General features: G+C 35.9%; 1 protein-coding gene across 1 annotated transcript in view; it reads left to right on the plus strand.

Moving 5' to 3' along the window:
- Positions 1-25,650, plus strand: part of ATAD2 (ATPase family AAA domain containing 2) — a 67,363-nt gene extending 41,713 nt beyond the window's left edge. Inside the window, exons 14-28 of the mRNA XM_082601583.1 lie at positions 2,928-3,087; positions 3,967-4,057; positions 5,113-5,427; positions 5,771-5,903; positions 6,253-6,439; positions 7,365-7,550; positions 13,912-14,047; positions 15,413-15,609; positions 16,145-16,304; positions 18,745-18,867; positions 18,989-19,132; positions 20,313-20,705; positions 22,404-22,537; positions 23,381-23,509; positions 24,309-25,650. Coding sequence (XP_082457709.1) covers positions 2,928-3,087; positions 3,967-4,057; positions 5,113-5,427; positions 5,771-5,903; positions 6,253-6,439; positions 7,365-7,550; positions 13,912-14,047; positions 15,413-15,609; positions 16,145-16,304; positions 18,745-18,867; positions 18,989-19,132; positions 20,313-20,705; positions 22,404-22,537; positions 23,381-23,509; positions 24,309-24,353 — 2,533 coding nt within the window. The 3' untranslated portion in view covers positions 24,354-25,650. The remainder of the gene's footprint in view (positions 1-2,927; positions 3,088-3,966; positions 4,058-5,112; positions 5,428-5,770; positions 5,904-6,252; positions 6,440-7,364; positions 7,551-13,911; positions 14,048-15,412; positions 15,610-16,144; positions 16,305-18,744; positions 18,868-18,988; positions 19,133-20,312; positions 20,706-22,403; positions 22,538-23,380; positions 23,510-24,308) is intronic.
- The last annotated feature ends 2,139 nt before the right edge of the window (positions 25,651-27,789 follow it).

The raw sequence follows: 27,789 nt of genomic DNA on the forward strand, positions 1-27,789 counted from the left end.
CTCGAACCTATGTCCCCTGCACTGGCAGGTGGACCACTGCGCCACCAGGGAAGTCCAAATTTAGCTTTTTTGGAAGTTAGCACATTGAACATGATTAAACTATCCTCTTTATCTTATTGTTGGTAATAATTGTAGGATAATTCAAATAAGGTATTATGTGAATGCATTAGAAAATAAGATTTTTAGCCTAAGAAAAGAGGATACAAATATAAAGTAAGTTAAATTAAACCCCTCAAACCTTTACTTGAATTAGAAATACCAGTATGAACTTATGATGAATTTTATTTGTAAAGAAAAAAATGATTGCTATCTCTGGGCACTAAAAAGGCCTAGAAACAATCACAATCCAGCGGCAATTCATACCCTTAGCACTCAGAGTGTGATCTCTAAATACTAGGATTCTTTAGCAGAGGAGGTGTTAGGCAGAACTGAGATGGGAAATAGCAAGACAAGCCTGGAACATATTGTAATTCCTGGAAGTGAAGAAGCAATCAAAGACTACTGGGGTCATATCAGAGTGACATAGCCAGTTTGAAGGGGTTTCCATTGGCCAAAGACGGGACAATTTGAGACCCAGTATACTGAGTCTCTTAAATATGTATATACATATTTAAGAGACTCAGTATATTGAAGTGTATCAAGTACACAGAAATCATCAGTTTTTAATGATCTCTTTTAAAAAAAGAACTTAGGGCTTCCCTGGTCGCGCAGTGGTTGAGGGTCCGCCTGCCGATGCAGGGGACACGGGTTCGTGCCCCAGTCTGGGAAGATCCCACATGCCGCAGAGTGGCTGGGCCCGTGAACCATGGCCGCTGAGCCTGCGCGTCCGGAGCCTGTGCTCCACAACGGGAGAGGCCACAACAGTGAGAGGCCCGCGTACCGCAAAAAAAAAAAAAAAAAAAAAAAACTTAATTGGTCACTCCAAAGGTTGCTAAGACAGTGACTCATTACTCTGAAAATTGATGAAGAGAATGAATCAACCATTTCTTTTTCCTGTCCTGTAACCATGATTCAGAGTAATTTAATAATAATGATAAAGGGAACTTTGTTCTCTATAGAAAAATCACAGTTAATAAGCACAAAGGAAATTATTGAATTAGAAAAATAACCATTTTGCAACCCCTTATGAAATAGTGGATCAAGACCTATGGTTTTCAACTGGGAGTTATTTTGCCCCCCAGGGGACACATCTGGATATATTTTTGATCGTCACAACTGGGAGGGGGGGTGCTCTACTGGCTTCAAGTGGGTGAAGACCATGGATGCTGTTAAATATCCTACAGTGGACAGGACAGCTCTCCACAACAAAGAATTATCTGTCCCAAAATGTCAGTGGTGCCAAGATTGAGAAACCTTGATCTAAGCAATAATTATCAGTGGCTGCTATGAAAGCAGATAAGGTGAAAACGTTAATAGTAAAGTTGATGATGAGTGGAGTAAGCTGATAACACCTCAACTAAACCCAACCTACTGATCTTAAAAATGAAAATATGGTATCACTTGCCTCCTGAGGTATACAGTAGGAAATACATGGTATCTTCCTGTGAAATATGCTATCCCAGATAGTTTAATCTATATTTATTAAGCTTGTAGATGTAACTACCAGTTTACAGGAAATATGAAAGCTAGAGGACAAGTTAAATGAGCCTATCAGGAAGCAATCAGCTCAATCCAGATGTGGGAGGGAAATTCTACAAAACAAATGAACAAGTTTCTTCAAAAAATAAATGGCATGGAGGAGGAAAAAAAAAGTGAGGGAAGGGTGATGGGGAACTGTTATGGATTTGAGGGATGTTTGACCAAGTGTGATGTGTGTAGATCTTGGCTCGAACAAATCAAATGTAAAAAGATATTTTGAGACGATCAGGGAAATTGGAATTAGTGTCATTTACATTGGTGTCATAGTATTGTGGGAGTTTTTTAAAGTCCTTATCCTCAGAAATATATATGTGAAGTACTTAACATGAAATATTTATGGGTTAAATGATCTGAGTTTTTTTGTTTGGTTGTTTTTTTTAAAAGCTATTGGGTGAAGACAAAAAAGGAATACTGATAATTGTTGAAACTGAGTGATGAAGATGTGGAGACTGTTTTACTATTCTCTCTCCATAATGAAAAGTTTAAAATATAATTAAAACCCTTTTTAAAAAAATAAATTTATTTATTTATTTTATTTATTTATTTTTGGCTGTGTTGGGTCTTCATTGCTGCACACGGGCTTTCTCTAGTTGCGGCGAGCGGGGGCTACTCTTTGTTGTGGTGCGCAGGCTTCTCATTGCGGTGGCTTCTCTTGTGGAGCACGGGCTCTAGGCATGCAGGCTTCAGTAGCTGTGGCACGTGGGCTCAGTAGTTGTGGCTCATGGGCTCTAGAGCGCAGGCTCAGTAGCTGTGGCGCACGGGCTTAGTTGCTCCACGGCATGTGGGATCTTCCCGGACCAGGGATTGAATCTATGTCCCCTGCATTGGCAGGGGTATTCTTAACCACTGTGCCAGCAGGGAAGTCCAAATCCTATGTTTTTATGCTTTATGTATATTCTGTTTTATTTGGGGGTCCTTTGATAATGTGTACACAATAAACCATTTTATGATTTTTACTTTCTGTTTGTCTGCCTAGTACTTGTATTTTTTTGATGTTGTATCCCTGTTTGAGAACTCTAAAGTTCCTATGTGAAATTATGCTTTATGAAATGGCTTCCAGGATCCATTGGTAGCATTCTAAAAACTGTGTTTTCCATTGACTTTAAATGTCTATGTGCCATGTAGTATGTTATTTTACAGATTTTCTTTTTAAAAAGCTTATTGAAAGTAGTGGAATGCTCTGAGAAAATTCAGTCACACAGTTAATGTATTAAATCTTAGCAAAAAAAAAGAAATGATGTGTTCAGCTTCCATACAATTAATCTCTTCTCTCTTATTTTTAAATTTAGTTCAGTTGTTTCCACCCTGCTAGCTCTTATGGATGGATTGGACAGCAGAGGAGAAATGGTCATCATTGGTGCTACCAACAGACTGGATTCTATCGATCCTGCTTTACGAAGGCCTGGTCGTTTTGACAGAGAATTCCTTTTTAGCCTACCTGATAAAGATGTAAGAATTTAACATCACTCACATTTTGACAAAATTGATTGCCTTTATCATGAACAAGTCTTGGTATAGGGAAAAATTGAAGATTGAGTTTTGTATGTTCTGAAAAGAAGTTGTATGATTAACATTCAAATATGTATGTATGTATTTTTAGGGAGGCATTATTTTATTTAAAGAAAATAACTTGGATAATTTTTTATTCTTTTTTTATTTTTTTATATTTTTGGTTCCCGCGGCTTGTGGCATCCTAGTTCCCCGACCAGGGATGAACCCGGGCCACAGCAGTGAGAGCTCTGAGTCCTAACCACTGGGCCACCAGGGAACTCCCCACCCCACGCCCCCTTTTTTTTTTTTTAATAAAATAGTGCCTCCCTAGAAATACTCTTAAAATTCTTTCAATTTGAGCACAACCTCTGCATGTTAATTATACAGCTTTATTTTGATTCAGAGCACGTGGCCTAACAGTCAATTCTCAGCCAATTCATTAGCCTTGGCTTTTTTCACAATACAACCATATAATCCTATGCATTTATTTTAAAGCTGCCTAATATTTTGAGAAGCAAGTAGAAAATATGGGTAGAGCTGTCAGTACTCTTAAAAACAGTTCTTAATATGTACCAGAATAAACAATTGTCCAGTAGTTACTTAATATCTCTCATCCACATTTATGATGACCAGAGCTTGAGCTATAAATGTAGATCTGTTTAACATAAAATCCTCAAGCTCTTACAAATACATCTTTTTTCTTTATTTTTACTGTTTCATATTTCTGTTTATATTAGGTATTAAAATCTTTAAAATTTTAGATAAATTATTTTAAATTGAAATTAATCTGAATAGCACTTTGTTATTATAGAAAAATTTAACTGTTTTTATTTGTAGGCTCGAAAAGAAATTCTAAAGATTCACACAAGGGATTGGAATCCTAAACCACTGGACATATTTCTAGAAGAACTAGCAGAAAACTGTGTTGGTAAACATTGCTTTAAGCATTAAAAGAAATATTAATGCATTTCAAAGACGGAATAAGTTGTAGTTTTGCCAAGGTTATGTTTAAAGAAATGCAAATTATATTTGTTTCTTATTTATAGTTTCTGGCATGTTTTCTTTTTTTTTTGGCTGTGTTGGATCTTCGTTGCTGTGCGCGGGCTTTCTCTAGTTGCAGTGAGCTGGGGCTACTCTTTGTTGTGTTTGTTGTGGTGCACGGACTTCTCATTGCGGTGGCTTTTCTTGTTGCGGAGCACGGGCTCTAGGCATGCGGGCTCAATAGTTGTGGCATGCGAGTGTGCAGGCTTTCAGTAGTTGTGGTGCGTGGGCTCAGTAGTTGTGGCTCGCAGGCTCTAGAGCACAGGCTCATTAGTTGTGACGCACAGGCGTAGTTGCTGTGTGGCATGTGGGATCTTCCTGGACTGGGGCTCGAACCCGTGTCCCCTGAATTGGCAGGCAGGTTCTTAACCACTGCGCCACCAGGGAAGTCCTGTTTTCTTCGTATAAAATCCTAGATATTACGTAGAGGTAATTGATATTTTGGCTGTCAGGGAATTTCAGAATGAAGTTAGATCTTTTACTAATTGTTCACATTTTTCTAATTATCCTATTAAGCGTTCTACATGTATTATTTCAGGTAATTCTTACGTCAGTCCTGCGAAGTAGGTAGCTTTATCCCCATTTTACAGATGTAGAAATGGCTGAGAGATCATAAATGAATAAAGAGAGCATAAATCTCTAAAGATCACACGTCTAGTAAATGACAGACTGGAATTTGACCCTGATTGATTTTAAAAGTCGTGCTCTTGACCCCTGTGCTCTACTTCATGCCTGCATATTTCACTCTCAAAAGCTGATTGATTTGTTAAGGGTTATTGTCAACCATGTAAGTTCACTGGGGGAATGAGACATTTTAGCCTTATTACTCCTAAATATTTTGCTACTATATTGCTAGGCTGATTTTTAATTTTCTTTTAACCACGGTCAAGCTAATAGGGTGGTGGTTAACTTAAAAAAATTTTTTTTGGTTGCCTTGGATAGGATACTGTGGTGCAGATATTAAGTCAATATGTTCTGAGGCTGCTTTGTGTGCTCTGCGTCGACGCTACCCACAGATCTATACCACCAGTGAGAAACTTCAGTTGGATCTCTCTTCAATTAATATCTCAGCTAAGGACTTTGAGGTAGCTATGCAAAAGATGATACCAGCCTCCCAAAGAGCTGTGACATCACCTGGCCAGGCACTGTGCACCATTGTGAAACCACTCCTGCAAAACACTGTTCAAAAGATCTTAGAAGCTCTGCAGAGAGTATTTCCACATGCGGAAATCAGAACTAAAAAGGCATTAGACTCAGGTATGAGACTTGATTGACCATTTAGTTTTCATAATCAGTAAAACTAAATGGTTTGTACATCCCTGTACAGTAATGTTTCTTTATAAAAGAGCCTCTTGAAAGGAATTTGGTCATGCTTTGCCTAGATATTTGAAAGAAATTTACTTCACGGATTGCCCTAGACTTAATCTAAGTTTGGAATGCATTATTTTAATTTACTTGTTATTTATATCTACACAAACATTTTTGATTCTTAAAAAAATGTCATTGAAGTTCCTTGGTTTGCTAACTGAGGCATTACATGAAGATTTGCTTTGTAATTCAGAAAAGTTACTAATGCACACTTTTTTTGTTTACTTTATAGATATTTCTTGTCCTCTTTTAGAAAGTGACTTGGCATACAGTGATGATGATGTTCCGTCAGTATATGAAAATGGACTTTATCAAAAATCCTTTAATAAGGCAAAAGGAAATTTTAATTTTCTTCATTTGAATAGGTACACTTCCCTTGAAAATTAATATATATATTTTTTCTCGTGTAAATTCCCTAAAACTAAATGAAATGATGTTTGAAAAGATAAAAGATGCCAGCCAATTGACTTTATTTAAAAGTTAAAATGTTAGAAAATTTTTTGTTATTACAGTTGTCATGATGGTAGAAACTATACTGTATGAAGTATTCCTAAAAATCTGTAGGGGTTGATTATTTCCAAAAACCATATGAACCATGATGTTATGATTGGCCATATTGTCAAAACTTCTGACTTCTAAAGTTCATAGTTGGTAATTGGGAGGGAAATTTAAATTTTTTTTCCTAAATCATAGGTTATTATTCATTTCTTTCAGAAATGCTTGTTGTCAACCTATGTCTTTTCGACCAAGAATATTGATAGTAGGAGAACCAGGATTTGGGCAAGGTTCTCATTTAGCACCAGCTGTCATCCATGCTTTGGAAAAATTTGCAGTATACACATTAGACATTCCTGTTCTTTTTGGAGTCAGTGCTACATCTCCTGAAGAAACATGTGCCCAGGTAATTCATTGTTGCCCAGACAAATAAGCTGTAAGTCAAAGTAGTCTTCCAAAGACAAAATCTAGAATTGCCTCATTCTTTTTGTATTGTGTTTTTTGTCTTTCTGATTTCTAACTTCAGGTTTTCAAAATAGAACTATGCATAAGTGCTTAGTTATTGAAGAGTATGAGTTTAAATCACTTTTCCACCACTTACTTGCTATGTGACTTAGGAAAGTTATTAGACCTCTCTGCCCCATTTTCCCCATTTGCAAAATGGAGATAATAATAGTCCTTACCTTGTATGGCTGTTGTGAGAAATGAGTAAAATACTTAAAACAGTGACTGCTATGCAAAATAAAATTTTAATTTTCTTCATTTGAATAGGTACATTTCCCTTGAAAATTAGTATATATATATTTTTTTGTGTGTAAATTCCCTAAGACTAAATGAAATGATGTTTGAAAAGATAAAAGCTGCCAGCTAATTGATTTTTTTTTAAGTTAAAATATTAGAAAATTTTTTGTTGCTACAGTTGTCATGATGGTAGAAACTATACTGTATAAAGTATTCCTAAAAAGCTGTAGGGGTTGATTGTTTCCAAAAACCATATGAACCTTGCTGCTTCTGTTTTTGCTATATTAAAATTTTTTTAATGTAAAAGTGTTTTATATTTGTATTTTTATATTTAACCTTGGTTGCCATAACAGAAAAGTCTTCTAGACTTCTTGAGCTGTTTTCTAATTGCTTGAAGCAATTATGTTTTTCTAAAAATGAGACTTTTATAAAACATTTAAAAACAAGATTGTGGGATTGGGGAAGCATTTTTAAAACTTGAGGGTTTTATATGACAATTCCAGGAAATTAAACACTGTTCCAGATTAATAAAGCATATAACTAATGTGCTGACTCTCTAATTGAATGTAATTTTTTTCTCTCTCTACTAGATGATTCGTGAAGCTAAGAAAACAGCACCAAGTATAGTGTATGTTCCTCATATTCACTTGTGGTGGGAAATAGTTGGACCAACACTTAAAGCCACATTTACCACATTATTACAGAATATTCCTTCTTTTGCTCCAGTTTTACTACTTGCAACTTCTGACAAACTCTATTCCACTCTACCAGAAGAGGTAATTTGGGAGAAATTATTATATTTTAAAAAGAGATATACTTAAGTAATAAGAATTTATGGAAAAAATTCCAAGTGCTACAGAGGTGAATAAAATTATAAGGAAAAGTTTTCCTATTAAAGATACCAGTGTTAGCTATTTGATACATGTGCTTGTTGGGCAGGATGGTATATGTATATGTGTATGTATATTGTAAGACCATATTGTAAATTTTTTTTCTCTAAATGGAATATGATGCATACTATTCTATAACTTACTTTATATATCTTATGTGTTTTTTAATACGTAAGTCTTATTTCTTTTAAGAGCAGCATAGCCTTTTCTGTTTTCTTGATATACCATAATTTATTTATCCAAATCCTTATTAATAGGATTTTAGTTATTTTCCAGTTTTTTTCCTGTTGAACTGCTACAGTGAGCATTCTTGGGTTTTAAGCTATATGAGCATTACTATGTGGATTTTTTAACATGCATTCCTAGAAGTGGAATAACTATAGCTTAGCCAAAGAGTATGCACATTTGACATTTTTGATAGTACCACATTACTGTCCTTCAAATTTGTGCCAATTTAGACAACTACCAGTGACAAAGTTCATTCTGCTTCTTCGTGTAATACTCTTCTCCTAGATACATAGAAAATAAAGGCGTGATCCTTGATTTTTATTAGATTTCTGCCTAGATATCACCTCAGAGGTCTTCCTGATCAGTTTCTCAATTACAGCAGTAACACCCCTGCCTATCACTCTCTTCTCCCTTACTCTGCTTTGTTTTTATCACTACTTGACATTAAATATTAATTTGTTTGACTCTATCTCTACTAGCAGAATGTAAAATACATGAAATCAGGGGCATTTTTCCACCTGTGTGTCCCCAGAGTACATAATAAGCATGTTGTAGTCTTGTGTGTGTGTTTTTAGAACATTAGTAGGAAGAGAATTCAAATATTTTATTTTAAATATATTTACTGAGCACTTATTCTGTGACAGACGTGGTTATAGGCATTGGGAATATAGCATTGAACAATATAGAGAAAAATCTGTGTCCTCCTAGGGCTTACATTTTAGTTGAGGGAGAGATAAACAAAAATAAAATATAATACCAGCCTACCAGTATGGAGAAAAATTTAGCTAAGCAATGCCAAAAGAGTGTGGTAGGGTCACAGTGTTTAATCCACTAGGTTAGCCTCACCAAGAAGATGACATTTGAGCAAATACCTGGAAAAGGTAAGGTAGTGACCCATTTGAGTATCTGAGGGACACAGGCTCCTGGCAGAGGAAAAGCAAGTGCAAAAGCCCTGAAGGAAAAGTGTGGTGTGTTGGAAAAATCACAGAAAGTCTAGAGTGGCTGGAACAGAGTGAGTAAAGGACAGAGTAGAAGGAAATGATGTCAGGGAGTTATCAAAGGGCCAGACTGTGTCCCTGATGGCAGTTTTGTAGTTGTGAATTCTTCAACTAAAACTTAAACAAACTGGGAAGTGAACATTAAGAATATATTAATTACAGGGGCTTCCCTGGTGGCGCAGTGGTTGGGAGTCCGCCTGCCGATGCAGGGGACACGGGTTCGTGCCCCGATCCCGGAAGATCCCACATGCCGCGGAGCGGCTGGGCCCGCGAGCCATGGCCGCGGAGCCTGTGTGTCCGGAGCCTGTGCTCCGCAACGGGAGAGGCCACAGCAGTGAGAGGCCCGCGTACAGCAAAAAAAAAAAAAAAAAAAAAAAAAAAAAAAAAAAAAGAATATATTAATTACAGATTCTTAGGGTGGGAAGAGTCCTTGAAGTTTTCTACTTTAGTCATCTAGTTCTGGACTCTAAGTCTTTCTTTTGTGTAGAACACCTTCACAATTCATTTTGTTAGTTCTGACTCCTAAGAAAAATCAACTTATTTTGAGAGGCTTCCATTTCTTAATCTCCATTTGTTTCCCACATAAAATAGAGAGCCAGTCTATTCTGTCTTCATCATGACAAGCTCTTTGTATGTTTGAATATGGTTTTGTGTTCATTTCTATCTCCTCACTCTGACCCAGTCTTCTTCACACTAAAAATTTCTTCTTCTATGATAAGGTATATTCCTTAGGAATATTAAATACAATAAAAGTTTATTTCTTGCTCACTTAACAATACCAGGCAGATGACTAGATTGGCGGGTCCACCCTCCACCATGTAGTCATACCAGACACTCAGGCTGAGAGAGCTTTCTCATTTTCATCATGTGGCTTTCCAGGTTACTTTCATTCCACCCAGCTGAAAGGCTTGGCCTTCTTGTGCCTGGTCTGAAAGTGATACATATCATTTCCTTTCACATTCCATTGGCTAAAACTCACGTAGCCATACCTAACTGCAAAGGAGACTAGGAAATATGATATAGCAGTGTGCCCAAAAGGAAGAGAACATGGAGTGTGATAATAGCAGGCTCTGCTACACGTCACACATATTTTTAGTTTCTTCAAAATTCTAGTCACTCTCTTGAATGTCTTTCTCTTTATATTCCTTTTGAAAGGCTGTACTCAGAATGAATTAAGTACTCTAGCAATGTTCTGATTAACAGAGTAAAGAAGAATTGCTATTTAGTAGCCACATTAACCATTGATTTATTGTACTCACTGTCAATTAAAACTTTGTTAATTATTTCAAAGTTTAAAACAAAGATAAGTTTATACTCTTGGTAATAAGTAAGGCAAACTAGCCGAACTTTATAAAGATGTAGGGAGGTTGAAAAGCTGTCATCAGTTTAATCTTGGACAGCTTTATCAAGAATGTGGGAATTTTGTACTCAAAAAAATTTTTTTTAAAGATAGCTTCTTTGTTTTCTCATGGTAGTATTTCCTAAGCATATCACTGTAAACTAAGTAAAGTATCCCAGTATCACACTGTACTGTAGGGTGGAATGAGCACTGGACCAGGAATTGCTAATTTTATAAAATGAATAGTCTATGTGGATACAAATAAGCAAGTCCGCTTTGAGCCTTCTATAGTCTATGTAGTCCTTAGTGATCCAGTGATATTGTCTATATAGCACTGGACTATAATACGTGAGAAGTACTGTGTATACCATTATCAGCTACATTAAAGTTTGTCCATCTCAAAACTGCAGTCAGAGTATCTATATGCGTGAGTACTAGTGGACCCTAACAACACAGCAGTATGGAACAATGAGAAAGAAAGTCATCAGTGGATTAGAAACTTTGATGAATCGTGAAAGACAAGCAGTGGGGATTAGATTGATCCAGGTAACCACATTTTAAAGCATGTTCATGAAAGGACTGCTTTGAAAGATGGGAGTGGTTTCTAGCTCTGGTTCAGTGCTAGGAGGGCATTGAAAGAGCCTTTGGACAACTTTGGAGTTTTTGGCTTTCTTCACTTCTGGCCATGCCAGACAGCAGTCAGCTGAGTTGTTTGTCCTCAGCTAGAGCAGTGAAGGTGGGCCCAAGGACTAGTGTGGCAGAGCAGTGACTTATGTATAGGTACTGAATGGGACGAGTAGGGAGACCCTGTGCCCAGAAGACAAATTACAGGCACATTCTGTGTCTAATATAGGCAAGCTTCTTTCATAATCACTGGAAGTAGAAGCTAGAATAAACAGAAAAGGCATCTGTGGACAGTTGAAGATTTCAAAGGCAAAGATAAATTTATAAATAAGCTTTTGAGGAAGGACAGCTCCATGGAAAATCATATCCATGCATCAGCAACAGATTGTTGTGGAAAAGAACCAACTGAAGACATTATAAATGAAATAACTCCCCCCAAATATAATAAAAAACCCCACAGGGCTAAAAAGAAGCAGACACAGATTAGAGTGAATTAGCAAGATGGAAGATCATGAGATCAGAAATCCTTATAGTAAATAATAAAAACAAGACAAAGTTTTGAAAAGTGAGGAAGAAGTTAAAGGAAACAGAGGACATAGATTCAGGTCTAACATCTGTTTAATGGGATTTATGGGATGAGAAAAATGTACAAGAGAAAAATAGTCACATAATAGAACATTTCATAGAATTAAAGAATACCATAATGTTCAGATTTAAAAGGTCCCCTGTTCTAACTGATGGGTATTAAAAGGCCCACATCTAGATAAAATTTCAGAACTCCAGAAGTATAGAGAAAAATCTAAAAATCTTCCAATAGAATAAAACATTACTAGAAAGGACTGAAAATCAAATTGCTTCTACATTCTCACTGGTATAATACCAGCTACTAAGGAGGCAACTGAGCAATATTTTCAAAGTTAGAAGGAAAGTAATTTTGAACCTGTAATTTTCTTCCCAGCAAAGTTATTAGCATTTGAGTGAAAGAGCAAAATAAAGATATTTTTGAACATGCAGTACCTAAGAAACTATTACCCATAAAGCCCTGACTGAAATAATTATTAAGGGATTATTTCTCCTCTTGGATTTTTTTTTTTTTGCAGAAGTTGCATATAAGAAGCAGTGAGCAAAGAAAACAGTAAAACTCGTCACAAAACTGTGCTAGTAACATTTTTTTAAGGACTGTAAATCTAAGTTGATCTTGGTTCTAAACTCAAAATGGCAGGAAAGACATAGTGAAGGAGAATGAGGAAGTAAAAGCACATTCAGATTTTGTATCTGATATGTAGATATTGATTAACTTCACAGTTTGGTAGGAAAAGAAGCTTAGAGATATGTCTGTTAAAACTTGTAACAATAAAAGACTAGAAATACAGCATACAACTTCCAGGCCACCAGAAAGGGGGAAAAGGTACAAATTTCAATAGAAATATCAACAAAATAGACTCTAAAATGTAATGTAGAAGAAAAAACTGCTTGAGGGACTTCGCTGCTGGTCCAGTGGTTAAGACTCCTTGCTTCTACTGTACAGGGCACAGGTTCAATCCCTGGTTGGGGAACTAAGATCCTGCATGCCACGTGGCATGGCTAAAAAAAAGTTCTTGAATTTCCAAGAAAATTTTGGAAAAGCCTACCAAATATGGTAAAGCATACCACAACATTAGTAATTAAAATGTGAATTTGGGCCAGAAATGACAAATTAATGTAATACAGTTCATTAGTAGACTCTTGTATACATAGTAGTTTAGTAAATGGATTAGCAAAAGGAGAGACTTATTTCATAAATGATGTTGTGTATGTAGTTTTCATAAGTTTGGAGCATGGAAGAACCTACAAAGCAGAAAATGCAAAAGCTGTGAATGTAAATTTCTCTGTATCAGAGGTAGGCTGAACCAAGTACACAAACATCATACAAGGAATAAACATTATTATCCTCTAATAATTCTTGGAAAGATCTAGAGGTTTGTTTAGAAACATCCTTTTGAGACCTGTTTTGCCTTTATTCTTTTTTTGGTGGTAAAATATACATAATTTACCATTTTAACCATTTTTAAGTGTACAGTTCAGTGACATCAAGTACATTGCTTTAAGTTCGTTCATGATGTTGTGCAGCCATCACCACTATCCATTTCCAGAACTTTTTCATCATCTCAAACAGAAACTCTGTATCCATTAAACAATTATTCCCCATTCCTTCCTCTCCCAGCCCTTGGACACCTCTAGTAACTTTCTGTCTCTTTGAATTTACCTATTCTAGGTATCCTCATATAAGTGGAACATAAAGTATCTGTCCTTTGGTGACTGGCTTATTTCACTTAGCATAATGTTTTCATTGTTCATCCATGTTGTAGCATGTGTTCAAATTTCATTCCTTTTTAGGCTGAATAATATTCCATTGTAGGTACATACCACATTTTGTTTATCTCTTCATCTGGTGATGGACATTTGGATTGTCTCTACCTCCTGCCTACTGTAAATAATTCTGCTATGATTATTGGTATACAAGTATCTGTTGAGTCTTTTATTTTTTTCTTGTAGTTTTTTTGAATATACTGGGTTACATGATAATTTTGTGTTTAACTTTTTGAGGAACCATCATACTGTTTTCTACAGTGGCTGCACCCTTTTACATTCCTACCAGCACAAGGGGTCTAACCTCTCCACATCCTTACCAATACTTATTATTTTCCAGCCTTTATTCTTACTGAAGAACCACTCATTCTCATATCTCACTTTGGGTTGTGAAGGTGAATTACTTGATCTCAAGAAAACCCGTTAAGTAAAACATCACCATATCAGTTATTGTATGAATTATAGTTTGGAGCCTTGAGTTCTAAAGAAGATCTCATGTTTTTAGTTCCTTATCTATTGCATACATGGTTTATATAATACATAAATTCAATGTAAGTAAAAGATTTAAGAAATTATTTCTTTATTACACAATTTAGATTGTCATTAAAAACGTGTACAGTAACCTACTGTGGCATTGAATGATTGATACATAGTAATGTGTGTGTATACATACATATGTATATAAAATGCATCTGTTTTCTTTTTTAAGGTACAAGAATTATTTATCCATGATTATGGAGAAATTTTTAATGTCCAGTTGCCTAGTAAAGAAGAACGGGCACAATTTTTTGAAGATTTAATTCTAAAGCAAGCTGCTAAGCCTCCTATATCAAAAAAGAAAGCAGGTTAGTTCCTGTATCAAAGTTAATATATAATAATTTTGAGAAAGTGGAAATAAAATATCAGTTAATGGCATTGCCATCTTCTAATATCAGAAGCTCAAAACCTCAGTTGAGGTTGATACCTCTTACTTACTTCTTAAAATCCCTATGTTTCCCATTAAAATAGACTAAAGGGCTTCCCTGGTGGCGCAGTGGTTGAGAGTCCGCCTGCCGATGCAGGGGATACAGGTTCGTGCCCCGATCCGGGAAGATCCCACATGCCGCGGAGAGGCTAGGCCCGTGAGCCATGGCCACTGAGCCTGCGCGTCTGGAGCCTGTGCTCTGCAACGGGAGAGGCCACAACAGTGAGAGGCCCGCATACTGCAAAAAAATAAAATAAAATAAAATAAAATAGACTAAAGTTCTTATTTATTTATTTGTTTATTTAGACTACGTCAGGTCTTAGTTGCAGCATGCAGACTCTTAGTTGCCTTATGCATGCGGGATCTAGTTCCCAGAGATTGAACCCCGGCCCCCTGCATTGGGAGCTCAGAGTCTTACCCACTGGACCACCAGGGAAGTCCCTAGACTAAAGTTCTTAAAGCATACAAGGCCTTTCATAGTATAGCCCTAATCTATGTGGAATTGGGGCTAGAATTCATAGCATAGCCCCAATCTGTCTTTCCAAGCGCACCTTTGGCACTTTTCTCTCCCCCACCTTTTTCCTTCCAAAGCACTCTATCTTTAAACCATATACAGCATATTGTGTCTTTTCATAATTTCATTCATGCTTCTTTCTAGTCTAACTTATTCTTTCTTCCCTAACATCTAGACAAAATTAATTTATTACCTTTATGATGCACTGTACTTTTTTCATACTACTAATATGATATTACAGTGATGTTATAATTATATCTCTTACTCCCTTAATTGATTGCCAACTTATTGGGGCAGCACTCTCATATTCCCTTTTTTATCCTTATTACTTATTAGTGCATATCTGTTTAAACAAAATTAAATTTTTGTTATATTTGAAACATACCACAGTTTTTCGTTAGTTTAAAAATTAACTAGTAAAAATGACTTTTTAAAAAATTAGAATATTCTTGTCTTGGAAATATGCATTTTCAAAATTTTAATAGCCTCTTAAATGATCTTAAAATGGTAATGATTTAGGAATTAGCACTCCAAATTACAAGTTAGCGATTATTGCTTGTGGGGGGGTGTAGAGGTCGAGATTATGGTAGCTGTTTAGTATTCCAAATCCTCTGATTCCTGGCAAATACAAAGAGGATAATCCCTGAGAGCTTGTCTACTTTGTGTACTGAATCGTTTGTCACCCTTGATACGGTGGGAGAGTGGTAACTAAAATCTTCCATTCATGTAAAGTTTTGCAGGCCTTGGAGGTACTCCCTGTAGCACCACCACCTGAACCAAGACCATTGACAGCAGAAGAAGTGAAACGACTAGAAGAACAAGAAGAAGATACATTTAGAGAACTAAGGATTTTTTTAAGAAATGTTACACATAGGCTTGCTATTGACAAGCGATTCAGAATATTTACTAAACCTGTTGACCCTGATGAGGTATTAATTTAATCTTTGGATCAAAATGCTTCAGAATTAGAGACTATTTGACTAGTTAATGTGGTTCCCTCTGTATACTGTGATCTTGTTTTCTGTATTTGGAAACATACCAAGTAGTGTCCTAAGCACATAGAGGCTTCAAGAGCCATGTAAAGCATTTTCCTTTCCTGCAGAGTGTAGACAGTTAACTTTGCCCAACTCAAATGTTGTAGAAGTAATTTTGAGAATGTCTTAATGCTACGTGATATTACTGTGACCTACACGGTTAAGAATGAGGTCCTAAGGTGACATTGAAGGGTGGGTGGCATTTGGATGAGGAAAGAGGTTTAGGATGTTACTGGAGATATAGGTGCCCAAGAATAAGAATGAATACAAAACAAAACTCGCCTTAAATAGAGTCACAGTTTTGTATTAATATATTTTCATTATATCTTATGTATTCTCTCTCCTTTATTTTGCCTGGTAGAAAAACTTGACTCAAAGTTCTTACTGTTCAGAGTTAATTTAGTGATTTGGTCATTTGCTTGAATTTTAGGTTCCTGATTATGTCACTGTAATAAAGCAACCAATGGACCTTTCATCTGTAATCAGTAAAATTGATCTCCACAAGTATCTGACTGTGAAAGACTATTTGAGTGATATCGATCTAATCTGTAGTAATGCTTTAGAATACAATCCAGATAGAGATCCTGGAGGTGAGCATTACTGGTTTTGTTTTTCTTCCTCAGAGGGTGGAATGGGGGCTGCTAATGCTTAGTGGCGGGTGATTTCATACTAGGTGCTAAATAAACATTTTATATTCACAGTGCCATTCAGTCCTCAACAACGATATCCTCATTTTACAGTTGAGAAAAATGGAAGTTTAGAGAGGTTAAAAAACTTACTCAGGGGCTTCCCTGGTGGCGCAGTGGTTGAGAGTCCGCCTGCCGATGCAGGGGACACGGGTTCATGCCCCGGTCCGGGGAGATCCCACATGCCGCGGAGCGGCTGGGCCCGTGAGCCATGGCCGCTGAGCCTGCGCATCCGGATCCTGTGCTCCGCAACGGGAGAGGCCACAACAGTGAGAGGCCCGAGTACGGGAAAAAACAAACAAACAAACAAAAACTTACTCAAGGTCATACTATAAGGAAGTGGCAGAGGCAGAATTCAAATGCAGGTTTCTTTCGCTCCAAAACAATTATATGATATAGCCTCTAATGAAACACAAAATTGCATAACAACTTAGCTTGTTTCCTTTGTTTATCAATGTTCTTTCTCAAAGTAGAAAAATTAATGCTCTCTGTAATAAAATAAGTTTGAAAGGATTTTCTTAGTTAAGACCATTATAAATTTTATTACAAAAGTAATATAACATAATACTTGCTGACAGTAATACTTAAAAAACTAAGTCACCCATTTCCTTTCTCCGAGGGTGGACACTGTTAAGTTTGGGGTTATCTTTCCAGACCTTTTCTATGCGTAGAATGCATTCACTTTCTACCTCACATACCCAGTCCGTTGAATAAAATGTATAAAGTAAGGGATTTTTAAGCAATATATTTGTTCATATTTATAATGATAAATTCAAATATCTATATGTTTGTTATAAACGCGTTCATTTCCAAAAAGTATTCTCTCAGGTGCTTTTTCCTAGCTTCCTATTCTTGCTTTATGGATGCTGTGCCCTTAACTGTCTTCGTGGATAATTTTTTTTAATAGTTCTATTTCCTGCGTTGGCTCTCTCCTCCAGTACATTGGCATTCTGTTTTTAAGTTTGTAGCGCTTATAAATTAGATTGATTTCCACCACTAAGAGTTTCCGCAACAATTTACTTTTATTTCTATTTATTTATTTTTTTTTGCGGTACGCGGGCCTCTCACCGCCACGGCCTCTCCCGTCGCGGGGCACAGGCTCCGGACGCGCAGGCCCAGCGGCCATGGCTCACGGGCCTAGCCGCTCCGCAGCATGCGGAATCCTCCCAGACCAGGGAACGAACCTGTGTCCCCTGCATCGGCAGGCAGACTCCCAACCACTGTGCCACCAGGGAAGCCCTCCTCAACAATTTAAAAGCTCACTGTTCGTCCCTCGGCAGTCTTCGGCCCACACCTTCCCTAGACTTTATTCTGTAGTTCAGAGTTCTGGAGGTAAGCAGTGGGAAACAGCCTACCAAGTTGGGAATACCCCTTAACTGTAGAAAGAAGGAAGCATTTATCCTGGAGAAAGAGGGCTTTTTCTGTTTCATTGCAGTCATACTGCCGCTGTTTCCCTTTTCGTCCTCTGTGACAATCTAAAATTACTTTAGAGCAGTGGTGTTCACACTTTAGCTACTATCAGCATCTCCTACAGGACATGTTAAGATGCAGCTTGCTGGCCCTCACCTCCACAATTTCTGATTCTGTAGATGCAGGGCCTGAGAATGATGTGCATTCTGACAAATTCCAAGGTTTTGCCCATGCTGCCACACTCCAGGAACCAATGAACTTTGCCTGGCCTTTCTTCAGGCCATGTTAGAAGTCCCCAGCAACATCCCTTCTGTTATTATAGCTGTTCCTGTCAACTGTAAACTGAATATTGTGTGAATTTTGCAGCCTACTGCCCTGTGAGGGGGACTGATCCAGCCGTTCAAGCAAATTTACATTCACTTATTATCTGCCTGTTGCCTCAAGGCATTTTCCAGTTTACAGTGCTTAGGCTCAGTTTTGGATTTTTTTCTAGTGTTTCCTATGTAGGGTTGCTGTTTCATTGTCTTTGTTTAGTTTCTCTGTCAATGTAATAACATCCTCTATATCTCTTCCAAAATTGTTTTACATCCCTGGTTCACTCATGACACTGATAGCCTTCCTTGCTGTTTGTGTGTCATTATGTTGTTTAGTTTTGCTACTGATTGATTCTTATATTTCCTCTGGTATTTCAAAGGGATCTGGATAGGATAGGACAGGGCAATGAAATTAGGTTTAGTCTGCCGTGTTGAATCAGATGTCCAGAACATTAGATTAACATCAAAAACAGAAATAACACAATTCCAGTAACTTTTACTATTCATGGTGGAAGTAAAAAAGGAATTGTAATGGCTATAATCTTAGCCCAACATATGGTGTTGATTTTTGTTACATTAGCAAAAGGAAAACATTTTAAAATTCTTTATTCATTCCATAGATCGTCTTATTAGACATAGAGCCTGTGCTTTAAGAGATACCGCCTATGCAATAATTAAAGAAGAACTTGATGAAGACTTTGAGCGGCTTTGTGAAGAAATTCAGGAATCTAGGAAGAAGAGAGGTAGGAAAATGATTTGATATCAGAAAAAGATGCTTTAGATGTATTGAGTCCTTTTAATTAATTGTTCATGTAATTTTCAAATCTGGAAATTTGATTTGATATTCCACATGTCTGTTATAAGGTTGTAGCTCTTCCAAATACGCCCCATCTTACTACCATGTAATGCCAAAGCAAAGTTCCACTCCTGCTGGTGATAGAAGACCAGATCCAGAGAAAAATGAAAAGCTGAAGACCCCCAGTACTCCTATGGCTTGCAGCACTCCTGGTAAGTGCACTTATGTAATTTTTACTTACGAAACTATAGCCTTTACTCTCCTCTAATGCTGTTTACTTTTTCCATCAGTTTCCTTTGTCTATATTGATGCCGCGAATTATGTTGATTTCATTAACAGTAAGGCAACTTTTCATTCCTGAAATACATCCAGGCTTGCAATGAAGTACCACCTGCAATCCCAGTTCACCTGTCACCTCTCAGGTCACAGTCTAACTGTGGTAAAATGACTTGATTTGAAACTGACTTTGGTTCCTATAAATCCTAGTCTGTTTCCTGTTCCTCTTTATTCTTAGAGGATAACTCCATGGAGTACCAACCCAAATCCTGTGGGGTTCCTGGGGCCTCTCTTCTTTGGCAAGCTCTTAATTCCAGTGTTTGCTCTTTAAGCTCCATGAATTTCCGACTGTCCTCAGCTTCTTAGCCTCTCAGCTATTCATTTGTTTTCCCAGATTTTGGTGCCATAATTCCTCAATGCTTTTAAACAGAATGTTCATAGAGACAGTATTCATTTGGGAGCAACCCAAATGCAGGTCAACAGTAGAATGGAAAAATACGGATTATTATACAAAAGTGAAAATTATTAAACTTCAACTACATACAACAGTATGGATGAGTCTCCCAAACATAAGGTTGCAGTGTGGTTATACTGCATCTAATCTAGGCAGAATGTTGAATCTCTGTATACTGTAGTTTCTTCATCTGTAAAATGATGTCGAGAATGGTAGCAAACCTGATCAGGTTAAAGTGGAATTTCAGTGAGTTAGTACATATAAAGGCCTTAGAAGAGTTCCTCCTATACAGTAAGCACTCAATAAGTGTAAGCTATTTTTAGTCTTGTCCTTCCTTCAGTTCATTCCTTATACTACTGCCAAAGTGACCTTTGTAATATATGCATCAGACAATTCATGTCATTGCCCTCCTTAAAGTTATTCGATTTTTTAAAAAATTATTCAAGATAAAATCCAAATTCCTTAGAATGACAGGTCATTGACCACTTTCTACCTTCTCACAGAATTCTCTACTTTTGTTTGTATATTCCAACCATACAATACTATGGTTATATCTCAGATTCTCCTCTTAATATCGCAGGAGGTATTTTTTTCTCCCACTTACTTAGACTTTAAAAAATTGTTGAATGTTCTCTTACCCTTTTTCTTTAAATTATTTGAAGCTCACTTGAAGAGAAAAGTCCGCAAAAAGTCGAAATGGTACTTAGGCACCATAACCAAACGAAGGAGGATTTCACAGGCAAAAGATGATGGCCAAAATGTCGTAGATGACAAAATTGAGAGTGATACAGAGGAAAATCAAGATACAAGTGTAGACCACAATGAGACTGGAAACACAGGGGAGTCTTCAATGGAGGAAAATGAAAAGCAGCAAAATGCCTCTGAAAGCAAAATGGAATTGGGAAATAATAATTCAAGTACTTGTTTTGAAAATCACCTTGAAGGATCTAGAAAGACTATAGCATGTACAGAATTGAGGAAAGATAAGATCACTTGCAATGGAGGTGCTTCTGGCTCTCAGATAACAGATATTTCTGATGAAAATGAAGCAAAAGGTAAGTCTCAGTCAAGCAACTTACTAATTTTAAAAGATGTTTCATTCAGAGTTCTTAAACAGTCAATTACCATCTCAGTTTACTCCTTTTTCCTTGTCTTTCAGAGTACAGGATTTAATTAGGGAAAATAGCATTATCTTTAATAACTATTGAGCTAGTAAATCACGGTTGTTAAAAGCACACTATAGCATCAAACAGACCTGGACTTGAGCCTCTAGTTTACTGCTTAGTAGCTTGTGACCTCGGTCAAGATTCTTGACCCATCAAGCGTCAGTTTTCTCATTTGCAAAATTGGGGTAGATAGTTGCTGGGTAATAAGATATTCTGAGAATTGAATAAAGTAATTCATCTAAAGCATGTAGCAAAGTGCTTGGCTATACAGTTTTTAAAAGCTGGCAGGATACCCTCTCATTTTTAAGCAAGATAAGCAGTTTATCTTGTGATTTCTTGCTGAGTGATGTAGAACAACTGTTACCCACCCCCATCATTCCTCTATCCCTACTGAAGGTTTAGCCCAAGGTTATTTATATTTATTCTAATGATCCTGCTCCCAAAGTCTTTCATGTAGAATTGTTTCCTGTCTGCACCTTTTTGGACCTTTGGCATTAGATTTGTTTGGTTTTTGGAAAAGCCAAACATTATTTAGTCTTACAAAGCAAAAGAAAAGGGTAACAGGGTCAAAACTTTATTTTGGTCAAAAAAAAGTATTGACTAAGTTAATGAGACTGGTTTTCTTCAGTGGCTTATATGCTGTAGATAAATCTTTTCCAAGGACTTCCTTAAAATGAGTTTCGTGTGTTTGAGTAATCTTAGAATGGTCTAGGATATAGCCTTTCCGACGTGGATATTTTAAATGTTAATCCTCTGGCTGTATAATTTAGTATGTTTTGTTTAGGTTCAAAGTTTATTTTTTCTTTTATCATTATCTTTTTTAAAAGGACACTATTTACTGAGACAGGTACCTGTTTACATGTCAGGAGATTTGGGTTCTTGTCCTGGCTCTTAGAACAGGTAGGTATGTTGACCATAGAAAAGTCTTCACCTTTCTTTGGCCTCATTTTTCTCATCTCTCAGTGAGTAGATTGTTCTAGATCAGGGATAGGCAAACTTTATCTGTAAAGGACCAGATAGTTACAACTATTCAACCCTGCTGGAAAAGCCACATTGACACACATATGTAAAATGGGCATGGTTGTGTTCTAAGAAAACTTTAATTATGGATTAATTAAATCCAGATTTAGCCTATGCATAGTAGTTTGCAACTCCTATTCGAGATTACTGAAGCCCCTTCCAGCTCTTAAATTCTGAGTTTTATGCCTAAGTAGGAGACAGTCTAATCTGTTGAGGATCCCTTGAAATACTCTATTTGAGAAAATATTTCTGAAATGTCCTTAATTTTTTTTTTTTTTGGCCGTGCCATGAGGCATGCAGGTTCTTAGTTCCCCGACCAGGGATTGAACCTGTGCCCCCTGAAGTGGAAGCTCAGACTCCTAACCACTTGGACCACCAGGGAATTCCCTGTCCTTAATTTTTGAGTGTGTAAATGGCAGCATCTTAATCTTACAGCAGAGTCAATAAACCAGAACAGGGGTTTGTGTCTAAGTAAATATGACCTGCTATTTAATCTGCCTAATATTTATTTTAGGTATTATAAAATGTCTATGAAACAAATAATAGTTATTTATTTTTTCATTCTAGAAATGTGTGTTCTGCGAATGACTCGAGCTAGACGTTCCCAAGTAGAGCAACAGCAGCTCATCAGTGTTGAAAAGGCTTTGGCAATTCTTTCTCAGCCTACACCCTCACTTGTTGTGGACCATGAGCGATTAAAAGTATGTAAATTGAGATCATAATGCTTTCATTGTGCAAATTAGAAACATAACCCACCAAAAGAGGGATTGTAATAGTACATTGTATAAATTTGGCATGTAATAAATAATGATCTTTTATGAAAGGATAAACTTGGTATAGAATAACTTTCATAAAGGCAGTGGTTAGAGATGGCTAGTATGTTGATATTATTGTTTTTAACATACTTGTCTGTATCACTGATCCCATACGTTGTTTTTATAACCATTACATATGGCCATTTTAGTTGGTTTTTACTTAACAAAAACATGCAACCGTGGTTAACTATGAGGTAATGGAATATCAAGGTAAGACCAGACTTGAAGAATCACAGAAATTTATCAACAGTAAGTCCATTTCAGTCATGACAAAAAACACTGAGCGGATGGAAATTCCTTTTTGTAAGAAAAGAACCCTGACGCTGTGAGGTAGTTCATCATTTATGTACTGTCTCTTTTTATTTCACATAACAGAATTGATTATAATGTACTCATAGTGCCATAAAATATTCTGCAAAAATGTTGCCTTTTTTCCTGTTAGTCTAATTTGAGATTATTTTTTAATTTGTCTCTAGTGATGTATGGCTAGAATTGAAGTTGGCAACCTCCTCAGCTGTAGTTTTTAGGATGAGAGGCCAGAGTCATAGAATGTTGATAACATTAACTTACAGCTGAATGTCAGAGTCACTATCAGAGGCTGCAGTGTCTCATTAGATGACTTGGTCTGCCTTCTCTCTGGCTTATATGCTAAAAATGCCCCCACATCTTCAAAATTAAAATATCTCAGGGAATTTCTCTCACATATGTAACACTTACGTTTTCTTTTAGAATCTTTTGAAGACTGTTGTTAGAAAAAGTCAAGAATACAATATTTTTCAGTTGGAAAATTTGTATGCTGTAATCAGCCAGTGTATTTATCAGCATCGCAGGGATTATGACAAAACAACACTTATTCAGGTAAACTAATATATATGAGAAGTTAACACATTATGAAAACTTTTAAATACCATTTTTTAATGTGTGGATTATGGATTATTTCTAGGTATAACTGTGTTCTGTGCTTTTTTAAATCTAGCACTTAAATTAGTTTGTGTTTCTTTAATAAGCAGTGGAACACTGTAGTATCTGTAAACTATGAAAAATCTATTTTGTGTTTATATTGATGAAGATATATAGTTCCTTTTTAAGACAGACTTAACATAGACCTATTTGTCTTTACTTAATCTTGCTTTATAGTGGGCATTCAAGTACTAATGTTTAAAAATAGAGTTTGGCTGATACCTATATAGTACTATATATATATATATATATATATATATATATATATATATATGACTGGTATCTACTATATACCTATTAGCATGTAATATATATAGTATTTAGTATATCTAATAAAGTATACTATGGTACCTATACAGAATAATATATATGTAACAGTAGTACCTACAAAATATAAAGTATTAATATCTATATGTACACCAGTGCTTTGATTAATAACTGTATGAGTTTAATGTAAGATGAAAGCATCTCGGACTTACTTCAAAGAGGTTTAAATAATGAAGTCCCATCAGTGATACCATTCTATGTGATAGTCATAAACACTGAACAAAGTTTCTGTTTCACTATCAGATATATACATGGATAATAATATCCTTAAGGTTGTTTACTGCAAAAAAAACCCCCAGCAATGGAGTCATGTTTCTTTGATTTTTTCCATATTGAAACTTACTATTTTTCCTTCCTATCCTTTATCTAGAAAATGGAGCAAGAGATAGAAAACTTCAGTTGTTCCAGATCATGATGTCCTGGTACCAAATATTCTTTATGTTCCATTCCTATTTAATTCACCTTTGTCATGCTGACATAACTGATGCAGGATGAAATCCTGCATCTTTAAGGAAAAGATTAAAATAGTAAATAATATTTAAACTTTTCTGGTATTTATGTACATGTGTAAGATAAATTACAGAGATAACTGATAAATATTGGAATTTTCATTGAGTCACTGTAGTATAGTATTCCTGTGGTTATCAGTAGTTAAAGTGTGGCCAACTCTTAATAAAGTTATTTTGATAACTAATGTTTATGGCACTTAAGAGTAATTAGTGACATTGACATTCTTTTGTTTTAAGCACTTTTAATTTTATCCTTCCTAAAAATAGTTTATTGTGTCAGACTAGAAACTTATTTAACCATTGTCTCTTTGCCATCCTTTGTCATCTTTGTTTTCTTCAATGCCCACCTCCCATCTGCCTTTAGCGTCCCCGCCTGTTCACTTAAAAGCTAGTGTTCGAGTAGTGATTCGCAGGAGGGCCCTTGAACAACTTCTAGCTGCACCACAATTCTGTACTTGAAGATCAAAATTAATGCTTTTTAGATAAACATTTTTTATAATTCTCATTTGGATTAATAAAAATTTTAAATATTTTTTATGATTATATATACAACAAATGTATTAATGACTACTTTGTTAAACATCTTTTTAATAGCATGAAATTTTTATATTTGAAAACTATTTATATCCTTCTAAATGTGTTTAGGTTGTATTCTATAGATACCTTTTATATACAATTATGTAAATATTATAAATTTTGTATTAATGATACCAAAAATGAATTTCTGTCTTAAAGCAATAAAAACATTCACTTCCATGCATATTCACTCCCTTCCGCCCCCCGCCCATGTTTTTTCTTTTTAGGAGACATTCTACTATTAGTTTGTGAAATAGCTTCTGTTGGAAACTTCTTTTGAGGGGAATAGGAGATAATGATCTCATGTGAGAGATTCTGGATTCTAATACAGTTTCTGAGTTAAACTGCCTTTTGTTGTCGTTTTATCTGGATATTGTATTTAAAGGCTTCTAAAACTCAACTCAGATACCTTAATTAGTAGATACTGTCTTATGTAATGCGTGATGCAATGCGAGTCACTGAAAACATTTAAGTATCTGTATATTCCTGGATTCGCATACACGCACACGTACTCATTTTTAGTGAAGTTTATTATAACTTATTCTAGATGCATTTTTTATAACTAGGATTTTATTTTATATGTATAGCTTCTATAATAAATTTTAAAGGTGAAAATTGCTTCTCAAAGTTGTTTCTGTTTCTTAATTATTTTAAAATAATTCAATGCAAAACAGTTGCAAAAATCTGTTTTATTACCGTGCATAATTTAAAATGCTGTTGGCACTGAAAAGTGTATTCTTAAGCTACAAAGACTAATCTGCTTCCTGTCCTTTTCATGACATACTGTCTGCAGACGTGGGAAGTAATATATCTACAGTCCTATGTAGACTTTCAAAACCATGCTGAAATTGCAAACCTAGAATTTTTTTTCTCATTTTTTTGCTTAAAAGTACAATCAGGCTATAGTAATTAGGCAAGAAAAAGAAATAAAAGGCATATTCACAGATGATCTTATATATAGAAAATCCTAAAGAATCCACAAAACATCGGTTAGAGCCAATAAATACCGCAAAGTTTCAGGATAGAATATCAGCATAAAAATCAGTTGTATTTCTGTATACTAGCAATGAATGATCCAAAAAGGAAACTAAGAAAGCAGTTCCATTTACAATAACACCTAAGACAATAGAACACCTAGGAATGAATTTAACCAAGGCAGTGTAAACTTGTACACTCATGTCTAAGAAATATTGTTGAGAGAAATTAAATAACACCTAAATAAATGGAAAGAGATCCTGTATTCATGTATTGGAAGACTTAATGTTGTTAAAATGGCAGTGTTCCCCAAAGCAATCCGCAGGTTCAGTGCAATACTTTCAAAGTCCCAATGGCCCTTTTTTCAGAAATGGGAAAGTCAGTCCTAAATTCATAACGGAACTGCAAGGGACCCTGACTGGCCAAAACAATCTTGAAAAAGAAGAGAAAGTTAGAAGACTCATACTTTCTTTATTCCAAAACTTAAACGAAGTTACATTCACAAAACAGTGTGGTACTGGCATAAAGGACAGACAAATTTAAGAGCTAAAACTATAAAATCCTTAGAAGAAAACATGACCTTGAATTTGGCGATGATTTCTTGAAGATGGCACAAAAAATACTCTAGCAACTAGAGGAAAATTGGATAAATGGTATTTCATCAAAATTAAAAACCTTCATAGTGCTTCTGCAGATAGTATCTATACTATAATTATTATATAATTATGTAATTTAATATGATACTACCTTAAAACTCAACAAGAAAAAGACAATCCAGCAACGGATGTTTCTGATGACTTAACAGTTTTGAAGAGTACTGGTCAGATATTTTGGAAGATCTCCCTCTGTTGGAATTAGTCTGTTTTTCTCATGATTAGACTGGGATTATGGGTTTTGGGGAGGAAGATCACAGAAGTAAAGTGATCATATCAAGGTTACTTACTATCATGGTGAGTTATGACTGTTGATTGACCTTGATCACCTGGCAGAAGCAGTGTTTCTCAGGTTTCTCCATTGTAAAATTACTCTTTGGGTACTGAGCTCTGGAGGAAGATCACTGTATAGAGCCCAGTCTTAAGGAACGAGAAGTTACACTCCCCCTTCGCCTTTTTTGTTTTGTTTTGTTTTGTTTTTTTACTGTTTCTATCAGGGATCCCTATAAGTGTACACCATGGGATCAACTGAGATTATTTCAGTCTCACTTACCTTCTCTTCAGTACAACCTCCCTGCCACATAACACACACACAGAATACATTTTTGCTCAAAGTAATGCAATTGAGAGATTTCCCCATAATAAGAGGGACTTTATTAGGACTTGAGTGTAAGGTAACTACTTGCTGAGAGATACTATATGTGGGGGTAAAAACTCTATTTATTTTTTACTGACATAGAGTTGATTTACAATGTTATGTTAGTTTCTGGTGTAAAGCAAAGTGATTCGGTTATACATATATTTCTGTGTTTCCTTTTACCTGGTGCCTGGAAAAAATTAATATTTATAGTTTTAAAATATATTTATATATTATTATATGTATTAAATATATATATAAGCAGAGTAAGGCAGAAAATGTTCTCACCCCTTTCCTTCCAGAGATCTTTCCTAGAAATTGTGCACACTTCCCTTTTTTATCTCACTGGCTGGAACTTAGTCACATGGCCCCATTTTGTTGAGAGAGAGAGAGAGGGAGAGGGAGGGAGAAAGGAAATAGCTGGAATTCCAGAAGCTATCTTGGACTGTGAGGTGACCTTAAAGATGGAAAGATTCAGGGACTATAATATTTTTAAATTCA

Source organism: Mesoplodon mirus (genome assembly GCF_964341445.2).
Source record: "Mesoplodon mirus genome assembly, chromosome: 16".
NCBI classification, from domain to species: Eukaryota; Metazoa; Chordata; class Mammalia; order Artiodactyla; family Ziphiidae; genus Mesoplodon; species Mesoplodon mirus.